Raw genomic sequence first — 20,775 nt, 5'->3', positions numbered from 1 at the left:
TCCCTCTCCCTCTCTACCCCTCAAACTTGTACACTCTCTCTCTCTAAAATAAGTAAATATATCTTTTCTAAAAAATCTCTGTAAATTTTTCCTTCTTTCCTTCTTTCCTCTTTTGTTGTCATAAATTATTATTTTTTTTTGTATTCTGATACTTGGTAACATTTTATTTTAAAATACTGTTGGATTTCCAGGCAAGTTGTAAGGATAGCACTAACTTCTCATACATCCTACACTCAGTTTCCCCTGATGTTAGATATTTTCAAGAAATTAAATTTGTACAATACTGTTAGTTAGGTCACTGATTTTTATATGAGACTGCAGTTTGTCCACTAATGTCCTTTTCCTATTGTAGGATTCAATCTAGAATCTTACACTGCACTTTGATGTCATGTCTCCTTAGTCTCCTCCAGTCTGTACCAATTCCTTAATCTTTCCTTATTTCTTTCTAGTCATGACTTTTAAGTATACTGGTTAGTTATTTAGTCAAATGTCCTTCAATTTAGGTTTGCCTGATGTTTTCTCATTATTAGATTTGAGGTTATATATATAAATTTACAAGAATACTATAGAACTTACTCAGCCTTTCTCATGTATCCTATCAGGGACTATTGATGTTGACATGTCTTATCATAAGGGATATTAACCTTGATGACTTTATTATGGTATCTGCAGATTTCTTCATTTTAAAGTTTTTTTTTCTTTAGAATATCTTGGGAAAGATAGTTTGGTAGATATTATGCAAACAGCATCTTTCTTTGAAAACTATTACCCAATAATTTCAGCATCCTTCCATGGCCCTTGCCTGTACCAGTTATTTCTGTCTTCTTCAAACAGTGATTTTCTATTTCCTTCATTTCTTCTATACTTCTTAGCTGAAAGTTTTCTTTAAGGCAGAGCTATTTCTTCTCTATTCCATTATTTTTTAGTCTCTCTGTGGACACACAGATACTTACTTGACTCTATTGATTATAATCCAATACTGTCATTAGTCGTTTTGTTCCTCAGATTGTCATAGATTTGGCCATTGAGAGCTCTTTCACGTTAGGTTGTATGCTCTATTGACATGTCCTTATCTTTAATTGAGCATTTCATTATTTTCTATCACCACAAGATGTTCAGAAATAGCTGGTGTTTTCCCTAACACAGTGTTGGAATCAACCACCTTTCCAAGGATCCTTGGATCCTTTTATTGGAGGTCAATATTAGAAAACAAGATCTGGGTACTAATGGTGCTCTTTACTACTAGGCTGCCATTGATTTTAGGAAATACATACTAACCTGTGCATACACACATACACACATACCTAAGGTTATCTCTGTGACTGTTTGCCTGATATATATTTAAAACCATGAATTTATATATATATATATATTTTTTTTTTTTTTCCTTATGCTTTCCTATAAGTGGGATATAGGGAAAGATGGGAGACAAACACATGCTTTGTTTGTTATCTTTAACCAGAAAACTTAAATGTTCAGTTAAAATTTTAAATGAATGCCTATGAGGATTTGTTCTATTTAAGAAAAATTACAGTTTTTCTTATTTATGTTTACCCAAATGTGCTTTTTAATCTTTCATCAATCTTTCAGACATTATAGACCTTTTGAATTAAAAATTAGTCTACACTGGCATAAACAGAAGAGCACAAACACTTTGACATACATTGCTAAAATAATTGCCACAATAAGAGATCTGTGGTGTCTTAGTTTCATCAGTTTATCAGAGAACTGAGCATAAAATACTTTGAAGTCAACGATAGGAAAATAAAGATTCAGTTCAAAATTTAGCATGTCTTTAAGGCAAAAGAGTTTGTAACATAGTAGACACTCATTATATACTTGTTGAAATAAATGACTGAACCTTACCAATGCCACTGTTAAACACCTGATACCATGTATTTCTTCAGTACACAGCATATATTATAGCATTGCATCACAACTCTTAGAATTATGCATCATTAATTCATTCAGCAAACGTCTACCACTCAGACACAATTCTGGGCATGTATGTTTTTCTCATTTTCCATTTTTAAAAATTTTTGGAGTAAATTCAAGTATATGGGATTAGTCCTGCAAGATAGAGCATTTTGAAAGCCTGTGTGAAATTGCAATTTTTGTGAATTTTGTGAATTCAGGAATGATGTATATGGGATTAGTCCTGCAAGATAGAGCATTTTGAAAGCCTGTGTGAAATTGCAATTTTTGTGAATTTTGTGAATTCAGGAATGATGTATATAATAAAAGTGACATTTTCTTCGCATAGAAGCTAGTAGATTCTGTATATTTTGAGATATATGGATAAATAGAACTAATTCTCCTATAAGTGGGTAAGATGTCTTTATTAACAAAATAGTTGCATTAAAACGAAACCTATTCCATTCCACGGACATTTCTCCTATTTTGTCTAAAGTAAGAGTAATTTTCTTTCAATTTTGGCAAAAAATGATGTTTAAAAAAATGTTTTGACAGGTTGAATGATTTGTGTCTTACTCTTTCATAGTTTATGCCTTCATTTTAATGGAGTATATCAGCGAATACCTTCCTATGAAATATTTGTGAGAGATGTCATTTTATTTTTTTTAAGATTTTTTCAAAGATTTTATTTGTTTGATAGAACGCACAGACACACAAGCAGGGGGAGCATCAGGCAGGGAGAAACAGGATCCCTGCTGAGCAGGGAGCCAACCACAGGGCTCCATCCCAGCATCTTGGGACCACAACCTGAGCCGAAGGCAGACGCTTAACCAGCTGAGCCATTCAGGCACCCCTATTTTATCTTTTTTAAGATTTTATTTATGTATTTATTTGAGAGGGAGAATGAGCATAAGTAGAGGAGAGGGCCAGAGAGAGAGAAGTAAACTCCATGCTGAGCAGGGATCTGGATACAGGGTTCCATCCCTAGACCCCGAGATCATGACCTGAGCCGAAGGCAGATGCTTAACTGACTGAGCCACCCAGGTGCTCCAAGATTTTATTTTTTTAAGTGATCTCTACACCCAACATGGGTCTCAAACTCACAGCCCTGAGACCAAAGTTATATACTCCACCAACTAAGCCAGCAAGGTGCCCCTTATCCCCCACCTTTTTTTAAAGTTTTTGAGATACTATTTTTTTTAAGAGTTTGAATGTCTGAAACTTGATTATTCTACTCTCAATTTTGATTGGCAGTTTGAATGGATAGGAGATTCTAAATTTGGACAAGTTTCCCAACTAATGACATAATCAACATGGGTACACAGGTTGTCCGTGACTTTGCTCCCCCTCACAAGAACAACTAACAAGTATCCAAGGGAAAGACACCACTGAGAGTATTCTAGAACATGGGGTAAAACTGAAGCACTACACTGCACTACAGAGACCAAGATAGACTGCATTAGAAAAGTAAGAGAAGTGGCTACAAATTGACCACATTGCTCTTAACCCAGGATGGCACATCACCACACAGAGAGGTCTCCCCCAAGCCTCTGGTTCCTTTAGTGGGAAAAGAGAATCCAGAGGGGACAATACCTCAACACTGTGGATTGTTTTGCAGGAGCCCCTACTCTGATCTCACACCACAGGGATTATAGGGAAATCGGTGGGGCACAACCACTGAGAATCTGACTGTGGTAGAGAAGGGAAGGTCTTGCAACAACCACAACACAGATTTGAGCAGCCCACATTCATATCTGCGGTACCCACGTAGTAGTCCCGACCAGTGGTTTTGCTCATCTGCAGAACCAAGTGAGGAGTACACTCTGACCAGAGAATATGCTGTGTAGATCCACCTGATTCAGATCCTCAAAGGAGTTTTGTAGGCCCTAGAGCCAGGTTTGCCAAGGCTTAGACAAAGAGTTGAATTGCATGCAGTCCCACCCACTGCAGAAAGTATCTTCTGGCCCCATTTGACCAGAAAGGCTGGAGACAGTTCCTGGAAGTTGTGGCCCAAAGGCATTTATCCTGAGAGGTGGGCAGGCAGAGCTGATTGCCCCCAAAGCAAAGCCAGTACCAGAAGTGGAGCTTTCCATCCAGGAAGATGAATTAATTCATATCCAAGGCTAAGGGTAGCTCCCAGACCTTTCCAAAAGATAGAATCTATCTGGGAAATTGAATGTTGTCTGGAGCTACCCTGGCCCTTCCCACTGCCACCCAGGCAAGGGAGCTGAGACAGCTTCACCTACTGTAGAGAGTGTTTTTCTATCCTATCTGACAAGAAGAGCTAAAGACAGTTCCTGGAGACTGTGCAGCACAGTGGCACTTAAACCATGAGATGGGTGGGCAGAGATGATAGTTTGCATAGCAAATCCAGTGGCCATGTATGATCAGGGATTTGGAGGTTGCTAATTGACTTATATTAAGACAACAAAGAGTTTTATACTTGACTTTCAAGCTGCTTTTCCTTCTGCACCATTGTGGGGAACATAATTTTATCTTTACTCATAGCTGAATGCAGTCTTCAGTCTGTTTCACCAGTTAACCTAACCAGAGCACATGGAAAATTGCATAGCCCGTTCAACAGTCCTAGTACAACACTTAAAAATTTGGCACTTGAGCATGGCCCGTGGCTTCCCCATCTGCAGAGCAAAACTGGTAGATTCAACTGACCAGGGAAAACTCTGGCTTGATTCTGTAACTGAACGCAGGTCCATCTGCCCGATGCATAACAAAATCAATCACTGGTGTGATTGATTGTCAGGTATGTAGCAAGGGAATGATTTATTTTAGAGGCAGCCAAATGAGGAGATGGGTGTGGCAGGGCAAGCCTCAAATCCACCTTCCTGAGGGGGAGAGAACAAGTTTCTTTTTATAATTATAGAAGTTGAGATCACACACATACTGATTTTAAGTATTTTATTTATTTGAGAGAGGGAGCACACATGAGTTGTGGGGAAGGCAGAGGGTGAGGGAGAAGCAGACTCCCTGTTGAGTGGAGAGCCTGGCACAGGGCCTCAGTCTCAGGACCCTGGGATCATGACCTGAGGCAAAGGCAGATGCTTAACTGACTGAGCCACCCAGGTGCCCCAACACACATACTGACTTTAAAAAGGGCAAGGAAACTTACAAGTATTCATAAGAAAAGATGGAGCATGCACACTTAGCAAATGGATGTAACATGCATCCCATGTTCACTTAACATCAGAACAAGGCAAAATTCAGCTCTTTGACATCAGGTGGTTATCTTAGGACAAGGAGAAGGAGTTATGGTTATGCTCTGAGAGCTGGTATAAACTGGAAAAGGTTTGGGCTCATCTTAGGTGAAGAATACAGGGCCATACTTGTTCATAGCTAGAATATTGTCCATTGACCTTGAGTCCAGGCTTCTACAGAGACACCTAGTGGATTTTTAGTGGGGTCTGAGAGGCACAATAGCTGGGGGAAACAGTTCTCTGAAACCAAGCTGTAAATTTTCTTTCAGTTTCATCCTCATTAACCCTGTGGGGCACAATTTCAGTTCATTTTACCAAACAAGCTATACAGGCCCTTGTTCTCATAGTGTTTCCTTGCCAGGGCTAGAGAATCCAGGCCACTGTGGAGCTCATCTTATAGCCTTACGTGGGTAGGGAACCAAGCAGCAGTTTTACCCCAGCTGTTCTCAGCCAGTGGCACACCTCTCCATCCCTATCCTCAGAGCTCAAACAGTTGCCTTTCCCCCAAAATAGACCATAATAGCAGACCGCATCTGCCCATGGACATTACCAGTTGACAAACCTGCAGACCCAAACTGAGCTTACTGGTGAAGAACAGTCTCTGCCAAAGCAAAACAGTAAAGTCTGAGAGAGGAGGATCATTACTCACACATGCAGATAACAACATAAGCAATCAATGCTCACAAAAAATCCAAGTAAATGTGATACTACCAAACGAAACTTATAAGGCTCCAGTAATTGTCTCTATAAAGAAATGGAGATCTGTGTAGTGCCAGACAGAGAATTCAGAATAATCCTCATATGGAAGGTTAGTGAACTATAAGAAGACAAAGACAACTTCAAGAAATTATGGAAAACAGTGCATGAACAAAATGAAAAGGTCAGCAAGGAAATGACCATCAAAACCAAAAAATCCTAGAATTGAAAAATACAATAACTGAACTGAAAAACTCAAAAGAGAGTTTCAAAAGTAGACTCCACATTGCAGAAGAAAGAATATGTGACCTAAAGAATTGGATATTGGAAATTACCCAGAGGTGCAAAAAGAGTGGGAAAAAAATAAAAAGAAGAAGAAAGCCAATAAGAATTATGGGGCACAATGAAAAGAAACAATGTTCACATTATGGGAATTCTAGAAAGAGAAGAGAAGATAAAGGGGACAGAACATATATTTAAAACAATAAAGACTGAAAATGTTCCAAACCTGGGGAAAGAAATGGACATCCAGATTCATGAGGCCCAACAGACCCCAAATTGGTTGAACACAAATAGGGATAAACTGAAATACCAGTTTGTAAGTAAACTGTCAAAAGTCAAAAACAAAGAGTTTTAAGAACAGCAAGAGAAGAGACGTTCTATACAAGAGAATCCCAATAAGACTATCAGCGAATTTTTCAAGAGAAACTTTTCAAGCCAGAAGAGAATGGGACAGTATGTTCAAAATACTGAAAGAAAAAAGCTGTCAGCCAGGAATTCTGTACCTGGTGAAGCTGTCATTCAGAAACAAAGAGATAAAGATGTTTCTGAACAAACAAAAGCTGAGGGAGTTCATTACCACCAGACCTGCCTTATAAGAAATGCTTAAGGGAGTTCTTTGAGTGGGAGCAAAAGAACAATTGACAACCTAAAAAAATTAAAAGGTAATATTACCTCATTGGTAATGGTAAATATATAGCCAAAGTTAGATTCTGCAATATGTTAATAGTGGCACATAACTCACAACTCTAGCTTACAAGTTAAAGAAAAAAAGAACATAGTGGAAATAGCCAAACCTACAATACTCTCTTACTAATTACACAATATATTTTAAAAAGTCAGTTGTAAGAGCAATAACCTGAAATTGAGGGGGACAAGAAATAAAAGTGTTAATTTTATGAAATCTATTGACATTATTATTGATTTAAAATAAAATGTTATAAGTTTAAGATGTTTTCTGTAAGTCTCATAGTAACTGCAGGGGAAAATCCTATAGTAATTGCACAAAAGAACACAATAAAGAAGTCAAAGCATACTGATTCTAAAACATATCAACACACACAAAAAAGACAGCAGGATAAGAAACAAGGGATAGTGGATCTACAAAACAACCAGAAAATAGAACAAAATGGCAATAGTATGCCTTATCAATAATTACTTTAAGCATGGATGAAATATGTGAAGGAGATTAAGAGATACAGACTCCCAGTTTTAAAATAAAAAAGCCATGGTGACGAAAAGCACACCATAGGGTATATAGTCAATAATATTGTAATACACTTATTGTGATGAACATTTCCTAATGTATGTAATTGTTGAGTCAACTGTTATACACTTAAAACTAATTTAATATTCTATGTCAGTTATACTTCAATTAATGTTTTTATTTTAAAAATAAATATAATGGATTAAGTTATCTAATTAAAATACATAGAATGGCTGAACGAAAAAAAAAGAAAAAGTAAAAGAACCAAAAATATTCTGCCTAACAGAGACAGAAACTCACTTTACCTTTAAAGACATGCATAGACTGAGAGTGAAATAATGGGAAGAAATATTTTAAGCAAATGGTAACCATAAAAAAGCAGAGTAGTTCTATCAGACAAAATAGACTTTAAACTGAAAATGGCAAAAAGGAGACAAAGAAGGTCACTATATAATGATAAGGTGGTCAATACATCAAGAGGGTAAAATAATTATAAATCCTTATGTGTCCATCCTTAGATTACCTAAATATATAAAGCAAAAACTAACAGAGCTAAAAGGAGAAATAAATGGTAATTCAATAATAGTTGAGGACTTTAAATACCCCACTTTTAAAAATAGGTAGATCTTGCAGACAGAATCAATAGGGAAAGAACAGACTTGAACAATGCTATAGACCAAATGGATGTAACAGACGTATATAGAACATTCTATCCAGCAACAACAGAATACACATTCTTCTCAAGGGCACCTGAAACATTTTCCAGGATAGACCATACATTAGAACACATGTAAGTCAGCAAATTCAAGAAGATTAAAGTCCTACCGATTATCTTCTTTGACCCAATGGCATGAAACTAGAAATTAATGATAAGAAGAAACCTGGAAAATTCATGAACAAATGGAAATTAAACAACACTGTCCTGAAAAATGAGTGAATCAAAGAAGAAATTAATGGGGGAAATAGAAAGTTTTCTTCAGATAAATGAAAATGGAAACAACATATCACGCTCTGCAGGATGCAGCACAAGCAGTTCTAAAGGAAATAAATAATAAATAATAAACACCTGCATTAAGAAGCAAGAAAGATATCAAACTCTATACTTAACTCTATACCTAACTCTATAACTTAAGGAACTAGAAAAAGAACAAACTTGGTCCAAAATTAGCAGAATGGAAGAAATAATGAAGATTGGAAAGAAATAAATGAAATAGAGAACAGAAAAAAATAATAAAAAAGATTAACCAAAGTAAGAGTTGCTCCTTCGGAAAGATATAAACAGAATTGACAAACACAGTTATCTAGACCAAGGAAAAAAGAGAAAAGACCCAAATCAAAATTATAAGTGCAAAAGGAGATGTTAAAACTGACATCACAGGGGCGCCTGTATGACTCAGTCAATTAAGCGTCTGCCTTCAGCTCAGGTCATGATCCTCAGGTCCTGGGATCAAACCCCATATTTAGCACCACATTTAGCCCCACATCAAGCTCTCTGCTTAGCAATGAGTCTGCTTCTCCCTCTCCTTCTGCCTCCTACTCCATGTGCTTGTACTCTCTCTGTCAAATAAATAGTTTATTTAAAGATCTAAAGAGTACATTCAGTAACGTTGCGAGATACAAAATTTTGTATACAAGATACAAAATTACTATACAAAAATCAGTAGCGTATTCTATATACTAATCTTCTGAAAAAGAAATAATCCCATTTATAATAGTGTGAAAAATAATAAAATACCATATATAGATTCACTGCAATCCTTATCAAGATTCCAATGGCAATTTTTACAGAGATGGAAAAAATACTCCTAAAATGTATATAGAACCACAAAGACCCCAAATAGTCAAAGAAACCTTGAGAAAGAACAAAGTGGGAAGCATCATACTTCTTGATTTCAAGCTATACTATAAAGCTATGTTAATCGAAATAGTATGGTATTAGCATGTGTGCACACACACGCACAGAAAAATAGAACAATGGGACAGAATGCAGAGCCCAGAAATAAGCCCAAGCATATACAGTTAACTAATATTTGAGACGGAAGCCAAGAATACTCAGTGAAGAAAGGACAGTCTCTTCAATAAATGGTGCTGTGATAATTGGATATGCACACATAAAATAATGAAACTGAACCTATATCTTATACTATTTACAAAAATTCTTGAAATGGATTAAACACTTAAATGTAAGTCCTGAAACCATGAAACCCTTAGAAGGAAACATAGGAATAAGGCTTCTTAATATAGGCTCTGGTAACAATTACTTGGATATGATATCTAAAGTGCAAGAAACAAAATAAGAAGTGTGTGTGACTATGTCAGGCTTCAAAGATGCTGCCCAGCAAAGGAACCATCAACAAAGTGAAAAACAACCCATGGAATGGGAAAAAAATTGCAAATTATATATCTTATGATAAGGGGTTAATATCCAAAACATATAAAGAACTCATACAACTCAATAGAAAAAACACAACCCAATTTTTTTTTTATTTTTTTCAGCATAACAGTATTCATTGTTTTTGCACAACACCCAGTGCTCTATGCAAAACGTGCCCTCCCTATTACCCACCACCTGTTCCCCCAACCTCCCACCCCTGACCCTTCAAAACCCTCAGGTTGTTTTTCAGAGTCCATAGTTTCTTATGGTTCACCTCCCCTCCCCAATGTCCATAGCCCCCTTCCCCTCTCCCAATCCCACCTCTCCCCAGCAACCCCCAGTTTGTTTTGTGAGATTAAGAGTCATTTATAACACAACCCAATTTTTAAAAAAATGAGCCAAAGGATCTGAATAGACATTTTCCAAAGAAGATATACGTAAGATCAACAGGTATGTGAAATGATGCTCAAGATCACTAATGATTAGGGATGTGCAAATTAACACCATGACGAGATACTACCTGAGGTCTGTTAGATGGCCGTCATAAAAAATAGACGACAAATGTTGGCATGGTTGTGGAGAAAACGGAAACTTTATGTACTGTTGGTAGAATTGTCTATTGGGTCTAGCCACAATGGAAAACAGTATGGAGAATCCTCAAAAAACTAAATTGAGAACTATCTTTTCATTCATTTATGAATTTCAAATATTTTTTTTTGTTTTATAATTTCAACAACTTCTTGTTAAATTTTTAAGTGTAAAACTAATATGTGGTCACTTTAAAAATATGAGAAATCTATAAACTTAAAAGAATGAAAAGAACTCAATTTTGTCACTATTAAGGATAGCAATTTTAATATTTAGTTCAGTTATTTCTCCTAAACACACAACAGAGGCATTACCACTTTTTTAAATCTGCTATTGTGTGCACTTTCCCCCTCTAATTAAATAGTCTTTGGAAATTTGAGTCTTAATGGCAGTTGGTCTTGAAGCCTACATTAATTTTTTAATTTTACAAAGCCCAGTAGCATCCATTAGTCATTTTCTTTCAAATCCAGCACTAAGGAAAAAGAGGTCAGGGTGATCTGAGAAGGCTGAAGATGTAGATGCTGAAGTGTCTGAGTAGGGCCAGCAGGGGTTGCTGTCATGGATGAGACTAACACATTCCTGGTGTCTCTGACCTTGGACTCACTTAACATTATAGTCTGGATTTTATTAAAGGAATTTTGCATTTTTCCTTTGCAAGAGTTACCCCCTACCATGACAAATATTTTTAAAAAATTTTTTTAAGTTGGAAAAGCAACTTTTTCTCAAAAGAAATTTATAGTTCAAATTTACACCAAGTTCTCACTAACTGGAGCAAGCCGGGTTTTCACTAAAGCTTTGACTTTCCTCTGTAAAACATTAGTCACTCCCTTGGAAGAAGCACTTTTTTATAGGCGGTGGGGTAAAACAGCCACAGATGTGCATGTAATATGATGGGCTTAGAATGTACCTGCAAAGCATTTTTTTTTTTTAATTTAGAGGGAAAAAAGATGAAAGAAAAAAGACTGAATTGGGATGCTAAAATAACAGTGATTCACTAGTAAGGAAATGATAAGTTTTTGATCCATTCAAATAGTATTTTCTTTTTCCCTTTATTCTTAGGAAGTTCTTGAGGATGTGCCAAGTCATTTTCATTGCATAATTTTTAAAGGTATTCACCATTCCCATGTGTAACTGGTTGCCTTTTTACTATGCAGGACTGTAGTGACGCCTGTGGCCAAAGAGTTTGATCCAGATATGGTCCTAGTTTCCGCTGGATTTGATGCATTAGAAGGCCATGCCCCTCCTCTGGGGGGGTACAAAGTGACAGCAAAATGTGAGTATATCTTTTAGAAATTTATGAAATGCTGAGACATAATAATCTCTTTTAGGTCTTTAAAATAGCGCCTTTTACATGTGTCTAGTAAACTTAGGTATGGCTTTTTGAAAATAATTCAGATTGTATTTATTGCTTTGTCAGATTCATCTCTCTGTAAGGATGTTTGTCCTTAAGAAAAACAAAGTTAAATTGTTTCCTTTGGTAGACTTGATGGGGCATTTCAGAACCTTTATGTTTTTAGGAGTCCCATTTTGCTATTTAAAGGCAGAAGTGATAGGACTTCTGTTTAAAATATGTTAAATGACTTCAGAGGTCATGAGTCTAGAAAAGCTCCTGGGCTTTTCGAAAAGAGAATGGAAGTCACTGTTTTTATTCCATTGTACATATGGTAAAAAATATCTCTTTCCTAATATATGCTATAGTCTTCTAGGTTTGAATACAAAAGTGTAGTTCCCCTTGCTCAGAAGCTCTGAATATGCCCATAGACCATGCTCAGGTTCTCTACTTGTCTTCTGTTGTGTTGCAAAGGTTAAATTTTTGGCTCTGTTCCTTAACAACTAGACACCAGATGAAAACAAATGAATTTTGTGTTATACTTCATTTGAATAATGTGACCTAATGGAATCTGGCTAGAAAGTGGCTTTCTTCAAGAATAATTCCCATGTTCTCTGAGTGTGAAAATAAGGCATATGTATAGCCCATGCATACAAATGTATGCTGGTACTCTGGATATATATAAAAAAGAAGAAGGAAAAAAGCAGAATTGCACAAAGGATCCATTATTGTGTATTTTAGTGGGGGTTGGAAACAAATCAAAACAACCCAAATAGTTTTAACTGAGAGAGATGAGTTTAGAGCAAGTGTGTTTTATTAATTTGAAAAGAACCAAAGAACCAGCATCATGCCAACCTTTGTTTTTAGTTGGCTTCTCATGTGAGAGAGTTTTCTGCACTCTAATTGTTCCAGTAACATTGTTAGGTAGTAACTATTTTTAACTTCTATTATTTACCCATGGTTTCTGGTGCCTTGTCGTCTGTTGAAAACATATTGAAAGAGGCAACTCCACAAACACAAACAAAACATAATAATTCACAAGTTTGTAAAACTGAATAGAGAGGTGTTTGGTTTTATCAGATGTCTTTATGATCCCTTTTCTTTCTTCATGGAATTCCACTCCACTTTAGTGGGAAGTCAGTCTTCCCAGTGCATCCTAATTAGCATCAAGACTGGTGACAAGTTTATTCTAAATAAAGAGAAAAGAAGACCTAATACTTCAAATTGATATATACCCTAACAATGGAAAACACGTGGAGCAAAGACAGAAATCTAGAAAAAGTGTTCCTTGCCATTAAATACAAGACTCTCCCTCAGGAAGGAGGACTGTCTGTATTTGGGTGTTTGTTCCTGCCAAGGAGGCAAGGTGTAATGAGTCCATTTCTCAGAACTAGCTGGAAGGAACTAATCTTTTTGTTTGCTTGTTTGTTCATTTTTTGCCAAGTGGAGTTCAAATATCAAATGTCATCTTGGAAAGTAGAATAGAAAGTAGTAGTAGTGTGGTTTCTTTTAGTCATAGACCTAAGGTACATGGTTTCTACTCCTCTTAGCTTCAGTACAATGCACTGAGACCTTTATTATGTTGTGTTTCTTTATCCGTTTGGGGGTAAGCTCTTCATTGTTCCAGCTAAGTTTGTCTATAATCTCTTCAATCCCTCACCCCTCCTTATCTGTTTTTCCTTCTTGTGTCTTTTCTACTCAACAGACCATATTTGCTTACAAGGTGATTTGTTTCCTAAGAAAAATAGACAGACATAAATTTTAACTGATTTAATAATTGTCCCTCTCTGAGTACTTAAAGTTTAGGAAAAAGATACACGATGAGGAAAGGAAATCTTAGAACTCAAGAGATGGTAGTAGAGACTACCTAAAACAGTTCACAAGTTCACATATTGCATAGACAAGAAAACTAATTCATTTTACCATCTGAAATAATTGGAGTTAAAATAAAAATATTTATTCTGAATTCATATTTCAGATAAAATTGCATGAGGCTTTCACTGGATTTTTTCCACTAAAGAGAAAAATGTTTTGTAAAGTGCTTGAGAACAGAGTAGTTAGATGCAGACCCTTAACTCCCCAAGTCACATAGTAAACTATATGCAAATTTCTTTTATCACGTGAATAATAATTTTCCTTTCCTTAGAATAATTCAGAAGTCATTGTGAGATACCCGTGTCTGATATAAAAAAAAAAAAAAGATCTGTTTTTCAAACAGAGAGTATTTTTGTACTTTTTGAGATAGTAACTCCTTCCCTCAGCAAATAAATAAATGTTATTTGGACAAGTAAAAAACACCCATTAGTTGGTGGAAAAAAATCAAATAACATATCTTAGTATTGAATTACCATCTTCTTTTTGATAAAATGTTTTATCCTTTTTAGTTATCCTTTTATCCCACCGTGAATGTTTGTCTGACAGGGAAAGAGCACTCTTGTGAAGCAGGTACCTATAGAAATGAATTCGTTCTTATCTTTGTGTTTTTCCTGAGGAAGTACAGAAATTCCTTGATTAGTCAGTCCTCCAAAAATAAGTCTCTAAAAAGTTGAGTGTTGAGCCAGTCAACAAATAAGTTCCAACAAATAAACTTGTTAGGTATATGAGGTTATGTTGGTCTACTTCATCAGCTTATGATGAATATATGTGCTTCAACTCCCTGTGTATACAGAGTGTATGGTTCAAAATGTCCTCTGTTGGCACATTTTATTTGTCCATAGAGTTTAAGGCAGATGGAGCCAGAATTAATTACATTTTGGTGAAGTTGACTTTTTTTCTTTTTCTCTCACTGATGATTCTAGCCCTCTCTTAATATGTCCATAGCTATCCTCTGTCTCTAATTTTCTCTGCTAGAAAGAACCTGATCACATTCACTTGTATGTTGTATTCATTACCTAATTATACACTTTTTAAAGTGAGTGTATTTCAGCTAATGTGATAGTTCTGTTTGGCAGTTGCATCTTTTATTATTTATCTGTAATTGTGGAATCAGTGCTTTATCTTTTCATGATAGAATTTCAGACCATAGCAAACAGGCATGGAGAAAAGGAGTGTCTGGAAGACATTTACCAAATGCCATTTCATGAAAGATCAACCTTAAGCAGAAGCGTTTCAGTTATTTTAGATTAGGATGGAAACTGGGGGAATATTATACACAGTTGATTAACCAGAGTATCTTCCCATCCAGCTACCATCAGATTAACCTCTTATATATATTTCTGTGCTCTGTCATCAGAGCTGGATTACTGCCTGGAACATTTTCTAAATAACTTCTTTTTTATTTTTATTTTTTTTTATTTTTTTTTATGTCTGTCTTTTTTTTTATTTTTTTTTATTTTTTTTTTCCATTTTATTTATTTTTTCAGCGTAACAGTATTCATTCTTTTTGCACAACACCCAGTGCTCCATGCAAAACGTGGATTACCCCATTACCCACCACCTGTTCCCCCAACCTCCCACCCCTGACCCTTCAAAACCCTCAGGTTGTTTTTCAGAGTCCATAGTCTCTTATGGTTCGCCTCCCCTCCCCAATAACTTCTTTTTTAAAATGAGTAAAGCTAGATGAACTCATTGTCTTTTTTTTTTTTTCCATTTTATTTATTTTTTCAGCGTAACAGTATTCATTCTTTTTGCACAACACCCATTGCTCCATGCAAAACGTGCCCTCCCCATTACCCACCACCTGTTCCCCCAACCTCCCACCCCTGACCCTTCAAAACCCTCAGGTTGTTTTTCAGAGTCCATAGTCTCTTATGGTTCACCTCCCCTCCCCAATGTCCATAGCCCGCTCCCCCTCTCCCAATCCCACCTCCCCCCAGCAACCCCCAGTTTGTTTTGTGAAATTAAGAGTCATTTATGGTTTGTCTCCCTCCCAGTCTTTTAAGCAAGTCAGAGACTTTCTTCTGTATTTGATGCTGCTTGAATTGGGTTTCATGATTTTCTTTTTTGTAATTACTGCCACTTCTTTCCAAGGTTTAGTATTCTTATCTCCTATAATATTTTAATGATCACAAACCTGTGTTTCTGACAGTGGTCACATGAGCAACATTTCCCTTTAATAGAAATAGTATTAAAAAGAATATAAATATTAAAAGGGGAAGTCATGGTTTCCTTGTAGCAATGAGTTTTGGACAAAACCACTGAATTCCTGCTGTTAATACCTACTAGAATCTAGATGGTAAGGTAACTCATTTCATTTCTGTTCAGAAAAGCAGTACAGTGGGAGAGTGAATCCTTTAAATAATAAACTTGAAATAAAGATGAAAAATTAGAGGAGAGTACAGAATAACTCATTTTGGTGCCAGAAGATCTATGTTCAAGTCTCAACTTTGTCCCTTACTAATTTTGTAATCAAATTAGTTTCCTAATCAGAAAAAAAAATGGGGGAGAATAGAGAGATAAAAATTATACCTGCAACATAAGGAATAAGTGATGAGGCATTGTGAGTTGAAAGTTTTAAATTATATTGGTGATATTGTTTCAACAATTCTAAACATTCACCAAAGGTCTTGGGTAATGTATTTGAATACAAAATATACAACACAAATACTGTAACTTGTTGGAAAATGTTTGAGATTCTTATTTGAACAAAATGGGAGGAGGACAGCAAGATATCCTAGGAAGCTGTGCAAGATTCTAGGTAAATAGGTGTGGGTGGTCCCTTCAATCAAAAGTCATGTTGGTAAGAAACATCTTATTTCCATATCCATATGCATTCCTTTATTATAATAAATCTGGGGTTAACTGGAACAAATGGCAATGCTTTTAAAAGAAAATAACATGTTATTATTTTGTGATGAGAATAACTCACGTTCTCCCTGCCTAAAAGCTGTGCTTTTTGTTTTGGAGGTGTGCTTGGATTGTGACATTATTAATACTCTGATCCAGAATAAGTTGTCCAGTGATGCATTTTGAGCAATTGAACTGTCTAAAATATAGTTGAAAATTAGAAAATAAATAGCACTTCTAAAAAAAATAAAAATAAAAAAAATAAACAGCCCTTCTGAAATGCAAAAATAGATGCAGAAATCCCATTTATAAATATGTAGACCCGCCTTCTTGTTCTTATTAAGATTGTGCTTATTTTTTTACATATATTAACTAGTGTACTAGATTGTCTGATTTTACAACCTGGAGCAGATTTAAGGAACTGTTTGGTAGTAGAGGTAGATGAATGCATGGTACACATATTCTGTCTCTGAGGTTCTTAAATTTGGGTCCACAGTTCATGGGACTCATGAGCTTAGATGAAAAAAAATTATATTACTGTTTTTTAGTAAAACTGTTACTTGCCCCTTATTAGCTGTATGAATTTAAGAAGCTATTTATTTTCATTATAAATATAGACAACAAACCATAACAATATAGGTAAAGTAGATGACTTTATCACCAGTAGTAATGATAGCTATTTTCATATCACTTTATTGTTTTGTACATAGTTCCAGTGACCTGTTGCTTTCATCATTACTTTGAAGTGATAGTATGTATCAGACCTGCTGCCCAATTAGTTACTTCATGCATTAATATAGGATTACATGTATTATTATACCATTACTGTCCCCCATATTTTGTTAGTTTGGTATATTTTCAATATAGTATTTTCCTTTGTTACTATGTATTTATTTTATGTACTTAAAAACATTCTGAGTGGGGCGCCTGGGTGGCTCAGTGGGTTAAAGCCTCTGCCTTCGGCTCAGGTCATGATCCCAGGGTCCTGGGATCGAGCCCTGTGTCGGGCTCTCTGCTTGGCAGGGAGCCTGCTTCCTCCTCTCTCTGTCTCTCTCTCTGCCTGCCTCTCTCCCTACTTGTGATCTCTATGTGTCAAATAAATAAATAAAATCTTTAAAAAAAAAAAAACATTCTGAGAAGGGATCCATAGACTCTACTTTGAATACGCACACACATACACACACACACGCACACACATGCACATGCACATGCACACGTATACACATACACAGTCTTTTACTTTGAGGCAAAGTATAGTTTGTTTCTTTTTTCTGATTTACTTCTCACATTATGCCTGGTGTAGTTATTCTGTTATATATATAGTTCATCTCTGAAGCAACCCTGAAAAAATATTGAGCATTCTGGTTTATTCGAAGATTTCTTATCTGTAAACAAACTTCACATATGTCTCACATTGCAAGATCTCCATGTCTTGTACCTGAAAGTCAAACAGACATTATAAACAATTACTAAGCTTTGCATCAATGATTTGTATATTAATATTTATTCCTTTTAGAGAAGATAAACTAATGCAATCTGGGAATTCAGAAATTTTGTTTAAAATTATACACTGATTTTCAAATTTTTAAAAAAATTTTGGATGGTTTAAAGATGAAGAGTAATAAAAAGAATTATATAACAAATTCATTGGTTCTTCTACTGTTTAGAATATATTAGCCAAATGTTTTTATATTTGTTCCAAGTCTTTTTGTTTGTAAAAGAAATAGAATTTGCAAATGAATGTGAACTCCACTTTAATCACTGCCCCTAAATCCTATTCCCCTTCTCTTCTAACTACTGTCATAATCTGTATTCTTTCCAGTACACACACACACTATAAAATAGTATTTTAGTGAATATGGTTTTAGATTTACAATATATTGCAAAGGTAAATATTATCATTCTGTTCATATAGTTTATGGAACTTTCTTTTTTACTCTTAAAATTGCTTTGAACTACACTCATGAATATTTATATATCCTTTTAATTTCTTTGTATTAGGCCAGTATGGACACATACCATCATGTATTCTGTCTATTATCCCATTAATGGATCTTCAAGATGTTTCTAGATTTTCACTATTACAAATAATGTTGAAGTGAATACCCTTTCACAGATCTTTTATCTGACACTGACTTTTTTTAGTCAGGTTGGACTTCTGTTTCTTTTTCAGTATGTAGTGCTTGGGGGGAGCCTGGCTGGCTCAGTCAGTAGAGCATGTGACTCTTGATCTCAGGGTCATAAGTTTGAGCCCTATCTTGGGCGCAGAGATTACTTAAACAAAAAGTACATGGCAGTATATAACACTTATAAACATGGAGGGAGATAGTTAAACAAGGAAAGAATTCTTTCTACCTTCTGTAACTATTCCTCACACCATTTTCCATATCCCTTGTCTTTGACATATACCCAAACAACTAATCTTGCTTCTTCTCTTTACCTTTTTATACTTTGTATATCATACCCCTTCCTTTCCAATTAAAATTGGCAGAGAGGATGTTGTTGTATACTAATACTCTTCAAGTCCAATCTGAATTTTAAGGGGAAAAATGGACTAGAAGTCATGCAATAAATAAATAAAATATTATTTTCAGGTGTTTTCCAACAATACTTTGTAAATCAAACTTAAATTGTAAAGATGATCTTCTACACAAAATTAACCCAGTTGGCTATCCTATCAGTGACTGTGGAAGGCACTATGGCCCTGAAGTTGAAAATACAATTTGGTCATCCAGTAGATGAATCACAGTCCTGGCCTGGGCCCTTAGAATGACCACAGGAACATCACTCAACTTCTTGAAGATTGTTTTCTTCCCTGGAAAGGGACATTAAAATTTCATTTTGGCAGTGTTGTTGTTAGTTGATGATAAAGTAATACCTGCTGGCAATCTTTGAATTTTCACTCTGTGGTAGTCACTATGCTCACTAGTCTGCATTATCTCATTTCATTTTTATGATTAAATGGGCTAAATATATAAAGCCTACATTTTTGCAGTTTTGTATTCTTTGGTCTCCTTATTACCCTGAAATCACTAAAGATGATTTAGCAAAAATTTATATTCCCAAATTTTAAAAAAAGTGACAGAAAAAGTAAGTGACTTGCTCACTTAATAACAAATAAGAGTAACAAAACCACAACTTGATCTCACGTGTTTGAAATTCTAGCTTAAGATAGTTTCTACTTGACTCAACAATTATTTAAAATATCTTAAATAAATGAGTAGGATTTTTAATTGCTGTGGAAGCTTATTCTGAAGCGTGCAATTACAGAAAATAAAAGGAAATTTTCCCAACAGTGAATTTCTTATTTGTATACAACTTTCCAAGTCAAAACAGTAAGCGAAGCTTTCCAAATATATGGAAGCTAACCAGTTTGTAGATAATATTTGCTATTTTTCATGGAATATTCTGCATAAGAATTAGTCAGGGACTTAGTCTTTGACTCGAAATTCCCACATGCTAGTCTCTTTGTTGTACTCATGAGCAAAGACATGGCCCCCTGCAAAGAGAGAGAAGTGGATTTACAGCAGATTTATATTATATGCATAAATGTCTTAGGCAACACGTTTCCTTGTAACAGTCAAATAAAGAAACAACATAGCTAATTAAGAGGGAAAATGTCATCATATTTAAAAAATAAATTAGTTTTGGGAATGATTGTATTTTAAAATGATATCCAAAAGATTTATTCAGTGAGTGCTTCATGTTTTTTTTTTTTTTTAATTCTGGATTTTTGGTTTATTATTTGACCATGATCAAGTTAGAAGATTTTTTTTTCCATTTTATTTATTTTTTCAGCATAACAGTATTCATTCTTTTTGCACAACACCCAGTGCTCCATGCAAAACGTGCCCTCCCCATTACCCACCACCTGTTCCCCCAACCTCCCACCCCTGACCCTTCAAAACCCTCAGGTTGTTTTTGTGCTTCATGTTTTACTATTATCCTGCCTTCATTTTCTCATTCAGTTGCCTGTTTCCTTACACCACATGACAACTTAGATACCAAATTGTGGCATATTTCCCATCTATAGTGCTTAGTTACTGATGTCATGAAACAATCCTTGGGCTGGGATGACTACTGTTTAACTTTGAGGAGTGCAATTACTGTAACTGTACCATAACTGGGGCCAGATCAGCATTGCATTTGAAAAGAAAATACGTAAGCAGAGTTTGCCCTGAAAGAGGATGCCAGTTGCAACTGTAAAGTATGGACTGTATTTCATTGGTACTGAGATGCACTTTTTCATATTTAACATTTCTGAATTGCGATGCCTCATATTTAATGGCATTTCATTGTTGGATTGGCAGTGTTTTTTTTTTTAATTTTCATAGTGGTATATAAAAAGTGGTCACTATTATTTTGTGCTACATTTGATGGCATCTTAGATTCAATAAAATATATTATTTTGCTCTTTGATATGGTGTTTTAAAAATTCCAAAGGCCATAC

At 35.4% G+C, this 20,775-nt stretch overlaps 1 protein-coding gene across 1 annotated transcript in view; it reads left to right on the top strand.

The window, feature by feature from the left end:
• The window catches only part of HDAC9 (histone deacetylase 9), a 927,746-nt gene that overhangs the window by 777,559 nt on the left and 129,412 nt on the right, over positions 1–20,775 (top strand). Inside the window, exon 22 of the mRNA XM_046020993.1 lies at positions 11,425–11,543. Within this exon, the coding sequence (XP_045876949.1) occupies positions 11,425–11,543 (119 nt within the window). The remainder of the gene's footprint in view (positions 1–11,424; positions 11,544–20,775) is intronic.

This window comes from Meles meles, chromosome 10 (genome assembly GCF_922984935.1).
Source record: "Meles meles chromosome 10, mMelMel3.1 paternal haplotype, whole genome shotgun sequence".
Classification (NCBI taxonomy): domain Eukaryota; kingdom Metazoa; phylum Chordata; class Mammalia; order Carnivora; family Mustelidae; genus Meles; species Meles meles.
This window is presented reverse-complemented; position numbering and strand designations above follow the sequence as displayed.